General features: G+C 40.3%; 1 protein-coding gene across 1 annotated transcript in view; it reads right to left on the bottom strand.

The window, feature by feature from the left end:
* The window catches only part of cpne2 (copine II), a gene marked incomplete at its 5' end in the record, with an annotated part of 45165 nt that extends 32536 nt beyond the window's left edge, over nucleotides 1-12629 (bottom strand). Inside the window, 7 exons of the mRNA XM_080504419.1 lie at nucleotides 749-847; nucleotides 1198-1287; nucleotides 1484-1567; nucleotides 2941-3012; nucleotides 3220-3294; nucleotides 4503-4682; nucleotides 12453-12629. Of these exons, the coding sequence (XP_080360545.1) occupies nucleotides 749-847; nucleotides 1198-1287; nucleotides 1484-1567; nucleotides 2941-3012; nucleotides 3220-3294; nucleotides 4503-4682; nucleotides 12453-12629 (777 nt within the window). The remainder of the gene's footprint in view (nucleotides 1-748; nucleotides 848-1197; nucleotides 1288-1483; nucleotides 1568-2940; nucleotides 3013-3219; nucleotides 3295-4502; nucleotides 4683-12452) is intronic.
* Nucleotides 12630-13746: the final 1117 nt, after the last annotated feature.

Raw genomic sequence — 13746 nt, 5'->3', positions numbered from 1 at the left:
TAATGAATGAACAGCATACTGATCAGAGCGTCAGCGTTTACATGTTTAGCCGCCCAGAAATTCTAAAGTAAAAAGAGTCAACCACACCGAGCATTAGAAAAATGCAAATGTGTGCAATGTTGTTAGAGCTTGAAGAAAAGCATTTAAACTCTAAATTAGTTGGTACACAGCAAAGTTATGGTCACTACGGGGCTCAAACTAAAAATGGACATGACAGTGATGTCTTTGCATGAGTCTCAATCCATGATATTTTTCCTCCCATCATTTTAAAATGATGACTGCTCGTTCTCAAACCTGAATATCTAAATGTACACATATGCAAATATGTTTCATTCTCAATTGTTATCTGTTTTTTTGCTTCATTTGTAAAGACCATTTTATATAGCATATCCACACTGCAGCATTCCAACACAAGACAAATCAAACCAGGCTCAGCTTTCAAACATCTAATAATATCCACACAAAATTTCACAATATAGAAAATAATGCAAAGCCTTTTATTTCAGCACATCACAGACTTTACTTTGTCATATTTGGGCTCATTTTATACAAATGTCAGTTGCTGTATGGAGCATGTGATTGTGTTTGTCATCTGAAGGTGGTGCTGCAGAAATATTCAGCAGCATAGTGATTATGTATCTTTTGAGATAATCTCCTGACCTTTTAGGGTCCTAGCGTTAATTATAGTTTATGTGTGCGGCACAAACTGAACTCAACTCACGTTGGTTCCAGTAAATGATAGTTTTACCTCCACTGCGTTCTGGGCTTCACTCATCTTGGAAACGGTGGTTAGAAACTCTCCAATGAAGTCATGTCCTCCATCATTGTCGTAGTCATAGCACAAGACCTGTAATACAACAGAACAAGAACCAACGTCACGTTAACTGTCTTGTGGTTATCTTGTTGAGTATCGTAGCTCTGACTTTAAAATCTGCCATTCTCTGTGTTTGGAATAACTACAAAATGATTAATATTCTCAAATTATGAGAAAGATAGTTTACTGAACTCTCTATTCAGTTATCATGCTGATCATCCCAGTACTGATGGCTCCACTCACTAGTCCACACAACACTAGAAAAAGGCTATGTGCATAAAAAAAAAAGATTGGAAATGTTAAATAAAAGTGATGCAAGTTATTTTCCAAGCAACTAGCAGAACCAGCTAAGACATGATGGAGAGCAAACTCAAACCACTAACCTTGATGTTTCTGTCCACATCTCCATTGCAGAGTGAAATGAGGGGTACAGTGAAGGATTTCCATGATGGATCTAAAGTGTTCTTTATGACCTGACATCACCGACACAGAAATAGGCACATTATCATTAAATCACACCGCAGCAGCACAGGAATATGATGCAGCTCGCAGTGACATTAGAATTAAAACAACCTTGCGTCTGTAATCAAAGTAGCAGCACGTCACCTCCTGTAAGACCTGGTTTAGCTGACAATGACGGCTCACTGCGCTTTTAAACCTCTGACTCACCTCCGTCCTGTGCACCAACATCCATTTACCGTCTTCGCCCTGCTTGTGAAACTCCAGGTACGGATCAGACTTACCAAAGAAGTCCTGCACAGAAAATGAAACAAATGTGTTATCCTAACTTGTGCACTTTTTAACAGCAACACATCCAGCACAAACTGATGGCTGCAGTGCAAACGTGGAAAATAAACTGTGGGAAAAAACTGTTTATTAAAAGCCACTCCGACCTCCTGCAATTATTGCTATTTGTGTGTATCCTGGAGGTTTAAGCAGAGGGTGTGAAGCAGTGAAATCATAGCGTCAGCGGCAGCTGCTCCACTCAGTTCGAGTTCGATTCCAGCAGCTTTATTAGATTGTGTTGGAAATGTGCGAGTGGTGTACACCACTTAACAAACAAATCAGCTCAAGTGCATCAGCTGGAGATAATAGCTAGTTAAAAATATTAACCATGTAGCACTTTCAGATTTTATTAAATGAAAAGTGCCTTAGAAATAACAGTAATTATTATTATTATTATTATTATTATTATTATTATTATTATTATTATTATTATTATTATTATTGTTATTATTAGTATTATTATTATTATTATTACCATCAATGAATTTATTTTATTTTTAATCTCTGATTAATCTAAGTGAAACAGACTTACTGTTAAATTTATAAATGTAATTTCTTACTGTTAAAATTCAAACTAGTAATCAAACATTGAGGAGACTCATGCTAAATAACAGTAAATTGATCTGGTAAACATTGTGGGAGGTGCCGGTTTGATGGTTTTCCTCTGGCAAATCATCTTTTAATTTAAGTAAGTTCACCTGATGGAAACGACAAAACAAATAGTTTAAAGATTACATTACTTTTCAAACCTGTGCCAAATGCTTTTCAGTGGGTCATATTTAGACCACATCGGGTTTTCTTTAATTACACATTATTTAATCAGAGAGTGATGCTAAACAAGATATAAGCTATCTTTGATAGGAATCGAGAGAGAGCTGTGTACAATTTAGAGACCTTTTTTGACGACTCAAGTGGAGACAGATGTGTGATATTGGTGAGTATAATTGCTTTTTAACAATTAGTGTTTCATATTGGAATATCCTCAGATAATTATTCCCCAAAAATAATTGATGACTAAATACAAGAACTCTGTACAAGAACACAGAGTGAGGGGATGTTTTCTTGAGTGAATAAGCCAGGTGTTAAACAAGCTGTTACAAAAACCTGTGTGTTGTTAAGCGGGTTTCATTTAGACCTGTGTGTGCCGCCCATTGGCTGTCAGACGAAGGTGAAAAGTCTGAAAACATTTTCAGAAGATTTGGTGTGCATGGGCTTGTGCGTCCTCAAGTAGCACACACACTGCTCAAGAGCAACCCAAGAGTGTGTGTGTGTGTGTGTGTGTGTGTGCGTGTGTGTGTGCGCACGCGCGTGCGTGTGTCAGTAGAGGACTAACTGCCTACCTTCTTATCCAATTTCCGCCCACTCAGGGTCAAAGTGATGATTCTGTTGTCAGACAGCTCCTGAGCTGTTATCTGAAATCACAGTGCAGCACAACATTAGCTACAGCAGGAAAACAACAATAACAACAACAACAAATACAACAACATTCACATCAACAACAGCAGCAACAGCTTCACTGTCATCATGACCAGCAACTGCAACAAATTGTGTCTCACCCGACAAACAAAATACCAGAGTAAGCATATATATTGCATGAAGTGGCTTTCAGAGAGTCTTACCATAATAGAGCCTTTCCCCGCTGGCTTCCCATTGGCTAAAGTCAGCGGTCTGTGAAGTTTCTTATTGGAAACAATCTAGCGGGCAATAACAAAAGGATAATCAGGAAAGGAATTCTTTGTTGATCAGACAACACAACTAAAAATACTAGTTCACTCCTATGAGCTTGCAGGTAGAAATGATGTGAGGGCTGCACACATTCATATCTTTGTGTTTACTTCTTGTCACAAGACTAATGTAGCTTCTGTTCTTGAGTCTCATACTTTGGTGCAGACCTCCCTACTTAGATTGACCAATGTCTCTGACCTAAACATTAAGTACAATATTTGTCATTTGTTCATGCTGATCAAACTTGATTTACCTCCATTAGGCTGCTGTCAAATCTCCACTATACAATTTAAAATTCTTCTCTTTACATATGATGCTCCATCATAACAAGTTCCAGATTATCTAATCAGAACATTTCAGATATCAAAGATCTGTGCTCGGTTTCAGTTAGGAAGGCAAACACAGTCCTCATAGCTTTTTAAAATGATAAATGGTAAAAGGATTTAATTTACATAGCGTTTCTGCAACACTTGAATAGTCTCCAAATCTACATATATATTCATATTTCCCTACTGCATGTTGATAATATTATGGTTCTGATGTGCCAAATTGTACATTGAAATAGATTGCACTTTCAGATTGCACGTTTGGAAGGTGTCTTACTAATAATAACTGCATTGATTTAAATGTATTCATTTGTGGAATTTCAAAAAAAAAGGGTGAGGGAAACATCCACGTTAGCATGAAAATTGGGTAAAATTAATTCTATCAACTTGGGTGACTCCCAGTGAAAAGTAGCTGAAATGCATTTTCTTTTTCAGTGTAGATTAATTACTGGACCTTTCTAATTCCAGAGTAGAATCAATGCAGAGTATTTGGTTGGATGCGCCGCTGCTCACAATCCATCCCAGGAAACAAATGCTTACTCAGTCCAAACAGAAAAGTTTCTCGTGAAGCTGCCATAGGTTAGACTGCTGGAGGACCTACACTGAACTTCTTTCATTTCTCACTCACCATGTGTCACTAATATACGTCACTAACATTTGGCTGCCTCAAAGTCTGTGCTCTCTCTCTCTCTTTCTCTCTCTTTCTCTCTCTCTCTCCCTCCTCTGTATTGTGTGCTGTGACCGCATTTTTTTGCCTTTTTAAATGTTATTTTGAATCCTATGATCTTCACCTATAAATATTTTAATATGATTTATAACGTTGATTCCCAAAGCCAGAAATCCTTCCATACCACTCCGAGGGTGCATATGAACTCCCCGAGGAAGTCGTGCTCATAGAGTTGCGTGGCACATTTGTCTTCGTCGAATATGGCAAATCGAAGCTTCTGGATCTCTTCGAAGTGGTAGTCCACCTGAAACTTCACTCCAAACACCGGGTTCAGGTTATTGACAGCTGTTTCAGTCCTTCCCAACTGGAAGAAAAAAAAAAAAGAAGAAGAGGGAATGACTTTTAGGACAAAGCTGATACACGTCAACACATTTTCTGAATCAGCACTTTGTGAGGATTCTGCCATGCGGCAAAGGGATTGTATGACCCCAGTGAAAATATAGCCAAAACAGTGAACGTTTGACCAAAAATATACAGCTTAACTTTTCAGACAAAAGAAAAAAAACACAGCATGCCAAAAGGTAAACGCACTCTGAAATCACAACAAAAAAGGCTCAGTAGAGTCGCAGTTTACCCGGTCAGAGGATCCCTTCACATTACTGTTGTTTGTACCAATGTTTTCTGATGTGAGAGTCATGTTCTTTGCTCCAACTCTCTTCCACCAGGTGGTTGGATGACTAATGCCCACTGACCGTGCTACTCTGAAGTCTGAGTCAGCCGGGACACGCAGTGTGTTTATCCACCGTTACATGAGGTCAGTCCATGTTTAGCCTGTCACCACTTCTGAATTAGTATAAAAGGTGTTTCGAGTGGTCATTTACACTGATACAATGGAGACATCCTGTCACGGAATTACATCCTGGTTCACCCCGCAAAACACGATTTAAGTTCCTGACAAACTGATCATACTACAGCAGTCCTACAATATTCAATGCGTTCTGTATTATGTCCTGTCATCAGCTAAAATGAAATGTTGACTGCTGTTTACATTGCCTGTGCTGGGCCAAAACACTGATTTCGTTGGCAAGAGATGAGAGAAGTGAGAGATCTTAACCAAGCCGACTTGGCAGAGTAAACCCTCATGTCATCATCCACCACGGGGCAACACCTCCAAACCAGCATGTCAACAGTTCTAATACTGTATATGTGGCTTTTTTGGCTCATTGGTTACTATGACTTTGCCCAAAGTACCTGATCTGATTGTACATATACCTACATGAAATGTTTATCGACCCTTTTGGAGAGTTATTATCCAAACTTTCTCACATTCTTGTTACATTCGAAAGTGTTATTAGTGACGATCATAAGAGGAGATCAGCTTCAGAAAGGAGGAGGGTTTTAACTTTAGCCTGCTTACAGCACTTATCTATCTGAAGCACGGGTAGAGAGCGGAGGAGAGTGGCTGCACTCCGTAGCTTAAAAACTCACATTACTGGGACATGACGAGGGCCCGGCAGGCTGAAGTGCACATCTCATATCTGTGTCAGTGTGGATTTGAACCTGGCTCACCGAGCATTGGAAATGAATCAGAGCCTTTCAGCAATTCATCTCCTTTTTTTCAATTTTTTTCCTGCTTGCTATATGATAACTGTAGCTGACAGAAACAACAAAACAGACAAAACAGGTCACTGCTGAAACAGTTTGAAACACAGAGGCAGACACTGCTGATATTGCCCGAAGGCTCAATTTGTGTTCACTTGTAGAATCTTATTATTCTATAGAACTGAACTGAAGTTCAGGTGCATTTGAACTAATCCAGCAATTCCCTTAGTGATATAGCTGTGTGTAATTTGCATATTAATAAAATCAGTGATACATTATAATAGAAAACAATCTGGCCAATTAGAAACCTTAACAGGAAAATTTACATTGGACTGGGTACGGAGCCCTGAGGAATACCTGTCTTTATTCAAGAGCAGGAGGAGAGATTGTGATTTAATTAAATTCTTAACCTATAAAAAACATAATAAAAAAAAAAGTATATATATATACAAATACACACACACACACACACACACACACACACACACACACACACACACACACACACACACACACACACACACACACACACACACACACACACACACACACACACACACACACACACACACACACACACACACATATATATTAAATACAGAAGAGGCACTGATGGGGTTTTTTTTAAAGTCCTGAAACTTAATTTATGCTCAGCAAAAATATTTCTGTGTCTGTCTATGGTGTTTTCCTGAGCCGTGCATGCTCTTGAGCAATTAAAAATATTCATTATGTTAATGACTAGTGTGAATAAAATGAGCATCGTGAGCATAGTATTTGTGTTCTTGGTAGTGATGCGCAGACAAGGAGCGGAAAAAAAAAGGCACCGCAGGGAAACAGCTCTGAAAAGAAAACCCTCAATCAAGGATACGAGCCCGAGTGGACTCAAAGACTCACAGAACAGAGGAGAGATGTTGCTATAAAGCAATCATTTCACCATACTGGCAGTGCCAAAAAGAAAGAAAAAAAAAAAATATATATATATATATATATGTATTAGCTGGCAATTGCTTTGCCTGAGAACAAATATTTGTGAATTTAGATGCAGGTTTTATGTTTTGATCAATTCACTTATAGCAAAAAAACTAAACACAAAAATAGCAACGAACCACAATTTAGGAGTTCTGTTTGTATCCAACTGACTCAGGTCTGACATCCACTTTCCTTGTAGCTGTGTTCTGTTTACCACCGAGTCCTTTGGGAGATATCCTTCTCTTCAGCTGTAGGATGTGCTGTCATGTTCACTGTCTGCTTGTTAAGGTTGTTTGGAGGTGGCGTACGGAAGCTGTGTGTGAGCTTTCACACAGAATACGGCAGAGGAAAGTTTCTGGAAAAGGCGCTAACAAGCTCTCCATGTCCGTCACAGCGATTGGATGAAAATGCAAATAGAACCATTGCCTTTATGAAGAAAGTTCAATAGCTGGAATGAAACGGTGATAAATCCACTCAGTGCTTGATGCCAAAATTTCATTTTTGCTGAATTAAATATGAGTTTTATTTAGCTCGAGACAAACTTACCTACGGTACATAGTGAGAAAGAAGCCTGCAAAGTTAGGACATTCAGAACATATTTTAGGATTTTCTCGACAATGGTGACAATAAGAAAACATTGGAATTATGAGGCTGATTAAAGAAACTTCTACAATTTTGTCAATGTGAAAAAATGTCAAGTTAGTCATCTATTTATTCATTTATTTTATTATACATTTTGTGTATGTCATGTTGAAGACTGTAAATTATGCCTGTCACCAGTTCAATTGGTTATATAATTGAAATCTCTTATTTCATTTAAGATTCCCCCCCCTCTTATTTTTTTTCAAGCACTGCCATATGGTCTATTAGGGATGGGGTTGTTATATGGTTTTGTTATATGAACATTTTTATACATTTTTAATGTAAGAAGCAATCAACATATGTTTACAAATATTAGTTTAATAGCTTTGTGATAATGTTTCACCATAATGAGTGATGAAGGCTAATCAGGCTAAACCCTAACTCCCTCCGCATCCCTTACATTCCCATCATTGTTGAGCCATTTATAAACTACATTACCATTCAGGTATTTCGACGACGAGCTGACCTGCGGGTAATTGCCACCAGAGTTAGAGATAAGGACTGCTTGCATGTTCATAAATCTATGAGCGCTGAATGAAGGTGAAGTTGAAGTGTTCTAGTTAAGCCACTTTAAGATTTTAGCTGATTTCTTTGGGGAGAGAGGGCATGTAGAAATATGTACATTTTAAGGATTTAACTGGTGCCAGGATATGAAGTTTGAGCACTTAAGATAACTGAGTTTAGTATCTTTATTTTCTAACCTCAAAGAAGGAAAAGACAAAGAAGGGGACAGAAAACAAGAATAATCTAAAGAACAAGGAGGAAACAAAAACAGCAGAAAACAAGAAGAGATAGATGCAGAAGAAACAGAAAAAAATGGAAAAGGGAAAGAAACAGGAAGACATAGGACCAGAAAAAGAAAAACTAAGAAGAGAAGGAACAGAACAGGAACAGAAGAAACTAGAGAAACATAAGAAAAGAAAGAGGAACAGATGAAGAAACTGGAGAATAAGATTAAAAGAAATGATGAGAAAAAACAAAAAGAACAAACAGAGGAACAAACCAACAAAACAGATGCAGAAACAAAGAAACACAAGTAAAGTCAAACCTAAACAGAATAAGAAATTCAATAAAAATAAACCGAATAACACAAAGGAGCAGAGATTTAAAAGAAGGAAACAGTATGTTATAGTGCATTCTCTGAGTGTCGTATTGAGTGTTTACACCTTTAATGTAGTTTAATTCACAATGAGATTGTGTCGAGACATTATAGTGTTAATTAGTTTAGATTGTCCTGAATGAACAATTCAGTTATTTGTGGTAAAGAACTAATGATACAACACAACCCTCATATTATAACATATCTACAAGTAGATTACTCAAGAGCCTTGTCCGGCCAACTTGAATTTTAATATGTTACGAAATATATAGGTATAACAACGAAACAAATTAGATGACAAATACTATATTTTAGTACTCATTTTAAATGAAAACATGTGCATGCTGTTAAATTCCTCCAGTCTTTTCATTTAGATGAGAACCTCAAATCAGAAATAGAAGTACAGATCCAGCCAGTAGTAATGTTAGAAAGCCTTTACAGCAGAAGACTGTTAAACATCCCATTACATGTGAGTCCTCACTTGTAGCTTATAGCTTCACTCCTAACACGTGGTGAGATTAGCATTAGGATTTAGAATTTGGAGAGAGAGAGAGAAAAAAAAAAATCACAGGATTTAGAAAATAGCCCCACGAGTCTGCCGACAGGGTGCCACGTCATTTACATAGCTGAGATCCATACTTCTGTTCCTCAAAGCCTCTCTAACACCAGTTTTGGCCACTATCATACTTTTCCATAATGGCTCATTCAGTGACTTTCCTCTTGTTGGGTCGCTAATTCACGCCACCATCATCATCATCATCTCTCGCTCTCTTTCTGCTTTCTCCATTAGTCCTCCTCTCTGGCTCCTCATCTCACCCTCTCCTTCACCCTCCTCTCCTCCTCCAATCTCGCACCTCCTCGCTTGCTCTCACACTCAAACCCCCTTCTTGCCCTCCTTCCCTCTGTTTCCCCCTCCTGATGGACCCAGCTGCTTCTCACACCTCCATCTCACAGGACAGGATGAAGATAGACAGAAACAGAGACAGACAGCGATGTCGAGGAGGGGGAGGGTTGGGGGTATAGATATGTGGAAGACAATCAGTAGGAAGGAGTAGAGACAAGTCAAGGCTAACAGGAGGGGGATCGGAGCGAAACAGAGAAAGCCGGCAGAGAAACGGCGAGCTTGCGGATAATATCCGAGAAAAAGGTTCGGGCCTCATTCCGCCTCCTCTCCATCGCTGCCTCACTCCAGGAGCACCAAAGCTTTTGTTTCCCTTCCCGTTGCCATGGCGACTGTTGGCAATTTCACATTGAAGCCACATGCCCTGCTGACCGACAGCTAGATACAACCCGAGGCACTCGCCTACACACACGCACACACACACACACACACACACACACACACACACACACACACACACACACACACACACACACACACACACACACACACACACACACACACACACACACACACACGCACGCACGCACGCACGCACACACACACACAAAAGCCAGATTGGCCTGTTGACCAGCTGTTCGCAGCCGAGAAGCCTTGAAGCAGCAGCCTACACGTAACCAAAACTTGATCACTGCGTTTCTCTTGAGCAACTCCTATTTCTGAGAACATGCTATTCTTTTCCTGCTCTATAGAAAGCGCATCACACGTTCACACTGCAGACTGTTTATGGAATTAAAAGCCAAGCTGAAGAATCCCCCAAACGACGGACCTGAACTCGCCACAACAGACGATTGAGCGAAGCGAACAGTCTGCTCGGTTTTACCTTGTGGAGCGGTCTTGGACTCCATGTTTATCCTGAAATGATGCAACAGGTGAAAAAAAACAAAAACAAAAACTAACAGGAGAGTAAAGAAGGACATGTCAGCCAGACACTGGATAACAGAACTGGAGGTTTGACCATCTATCCATCCTCTATAATGCGTAATTAACTTGTGGTTAATAAGCAGCATATTGCAGCTGACTTTGGGTCAACAATCATTGACACTTACCTGCAATTTACAGTCACCGATTACCCTGAACTCATGACTGTGGGGAGAATCAGGACTACAAAACTTTGCATCCAAGCCTGGACTTAGTTCTGGGCGTGGTGCTGCTCCACCCCATATGAAGCGGCAGTGTGTATTATAGTGTGTATGTGCGTGTGCTTGTCTCCCTCTCTGTGATCGGTCCTGGGTGTACTCTGCCTTTGCCAATCGTCAGCTGGCATCGGCTTCACTGTCCCTTCATCCTAAGTTGGATAAACCAGCAAAGAAGATGGAAGGAATTTTCAATCAACAGAGAAGCACCTTGAAACCGAGCCAACATGGACCCCATCAGTAAAGAGACTTCATTCCAGGCAATTAACCACATCTAAACAGTTAGTCATGCTTAGAACTCATCAAGCCGACTTGACTTAAAACAAGTAAATAGCTGTGACTGAACGAATAAATGATTTAATCATAATCATTCCTAAAAACGACAAAGTCTCAGGGACGGGTTGGATAAGATGGTTAGAGGGGAGTGGATGGACGGTGGATGAGAAATATATTCAGCACATAACCTCCTGTTCTCCTTCTTTTGCTTTCTAACTTTTTCAAAACCTGAATTTTCCGGGAAACATTCAACTCAGTGTGAAGTTTGAGACCGTTCAGCCACTTGTAGCACTGTTGTGATGCTCATAAATGTGGCAACAACCTATTGGGCCCAGCGTGCCACGACCGATGCCAGATGGTCAAAACATCACGAGTTTGGCTCTCGCTCCCAATCTATAGGCTTCCGCCTGCCGAGGAACACCAACAATAAAGAAACCCTTCTGGTCTTTTCCTCCGAGGAAAAGATCCGGAATGGTGGACGTAACCTTGAAACACACGCTTGAATCCACCAACCACCCTCTCCGTGGCCACGCATTTATTTTTGCATCCTTTTCATCCTCTTCTTTCCACCTCCCTGGCGTTGAAACACACAGCATGCAGAAGACGTGTTCAGCCGCTTATGATCCGCTCACTAATATCCCGACTCTCTCTCTCTCTCTGCAGCTCTTCCTCTAATCTGCCATTTCATTCTCCACCGACTCTGTGGCGTCGTCCATCCACCTGTTTCACCGGAGCCAAACTTGCCTCCTCTTCCCCTTCTGACTCTCTCCAGAGGTGGGAAGTGTCTGCACTTCAGCATTTATCTCCGTAACTTGTTTTTAACCTCAAAATGTTGTGACGTGAGAGATGTAAAACACAAAACAGGGAAGTCAACAAGAGAGAGCAGGTCAAGTGAGTGTACAGAGTGTGGCACAGAGAAAAACACCAACAGTGACATGAAGCAACATCCTGGGTTTAAAAATATGAAAGGTTCCGTTTTTGATTTGGTTGCCACCAGGAGGAGCTGATCAGCTGACCGGAGAGACTCAGCAGGAGCGTAAGACTGAAGCAGCTCTGAAAAGTTAGGGCGGACGTTAAACTCTCGATTCCAAAAAGGATGTTTTAACTTTCTCCTATGATCACTTTCCAGCAAAGAGCTACCACAATAGATCATTTTCTTCTCATATGATCCAACAGTTTTTGGTGCCAAGGGTGCAGAAGTTCATCACTTTAACAGGGATCGAGTTACATCAGAAATAACTGAATGCCAAGATTTCACGTTTGCTGCAATCTGCTTCAATAATCAGAAACCTGAAAAAGTAAAGGGTTTTTAACAAAGTTTATCAGGTTTGATCTACTATAGGGTTTATTTATACTATTTATAAACAAGCCTTTATTTATACTTTTGTACATTTCTGAAGCTTCTCCCTTAAGTAAATATCAGCAGCTTTACCCGTCATTTTCACACTTTTATCTGCTAATATGAGTGCGATTGCCTCCTCTGTCTCCCTCCTTCCCTCGCCACCGTACCTCCACCCAGTTTCCGTCCACCTCATGGAAAAGGACGCAGAAGGGGTCGGACTTGGAGGCGACGTCTCGGTCCAGCAGGCTGGTGGCGGTGACGGACAGCTCCACCCGAGTGACGCAGTGCTGAGGCGCGACGCTGTGGGTCTGGCCATCGTTGGCCGAGCCCAGCGTGTAGGCCATGGTCTGAGGTCACCACTGATCACCCTGAGGGTCGGAAAACAGGGAGAGAAGATAAGTGAGACCAAACTTCAGCTCGGTACCCGCCCACGTACCAGCCCACGCTGACTGCTTCTTGGCTTGGCTCTTGATTTGTTAATGCTTTCTGAATATTTACCCAGGAGACAAAACTTCTCCAAGAAGTTTTAACTCAAAATCATGTTTTAAAATTATTACATAATTTCAACAATCTTTCAAAACATTGTAGCAAGAGGTCATAATTCAGTAGCACAAAAGCTTCAAAAACAAAAAGTGAATCAACAGGTAACCTGCTTCTGAATCTGCAGACTCATCTGGTTAAAATGGGGTCTAAGAGCAGGAAGAGCACTGTTTGGAAATACAAATCCCAAAAGTACAGAGACATCAACATTATGCATTAAAGTGTTGGTGTGATGCAGCTCTACACCTTCCAGTCACTACAATTCCCTGCGCGAGGAAGGTGTGCATCAGCACAAAATTCCAGTTAACAAAAAGTTTCTTGACAAATGTATAGTAAACCTGCAGTAACCTGTCAGAGAGACAAAGCAATGCTTACAATTTCTACAACCTTCGCTCAAATCGCAATCAAATTAACCATTTGTCTTGCAAAATCTAACAGACTAACTTTGAAAAACTTAAAACAGCCATCTTTTATTCACTATCTGCAGTAAAAACTCAATCCGATTCCTCTGTTTTAGATGCTTGAACCAGTAAGGATTTTTACCCCATTAAAAAAATGAACACTTTGTCATGTATTTGTCGATGGGACAAAACTACAAAGCAATTCAGACAAACAGTAGGTAAGAATCAGTATCTATCATGCACATATGCCATATAGATTTTACTACACCAAGTCAAAAACATCTCTCACCATCGTGAATTGTGAATAAATCGGCATATCACCGTTATGTAACCGAAACTCTCTGAAGTGACCTATAGGTTGTTGTTGCTTCCGCACTGATGGAGGCTGTCCAGGATAACAAGGCAGCCTCTCGTTAGAGGTCTTACGTAACTCCTAGCACTTCTACGGGCGCGCGTGTGTGTTGTGTTCGGTGGACGCTGGCAGTCAGCAAAAAAGAAAAAATACAAAAATCATATATTA

The sequence above is a fragment of the Blennius ocellaris genome (assembly GCF_963422515.1).
Source record: "Blennius ocellaris genome assembly, chromosome: 11".
NCBI classification, from domain to species: Eukaryota; Metazoa; Chordata; class Actinopteri; order Blenniiformes; family Blenniidae; genus Blennius; species Blennius ocellaris.
This window is presented reverse-complemented; position numbering and strand designations above follow the sequence as displayed.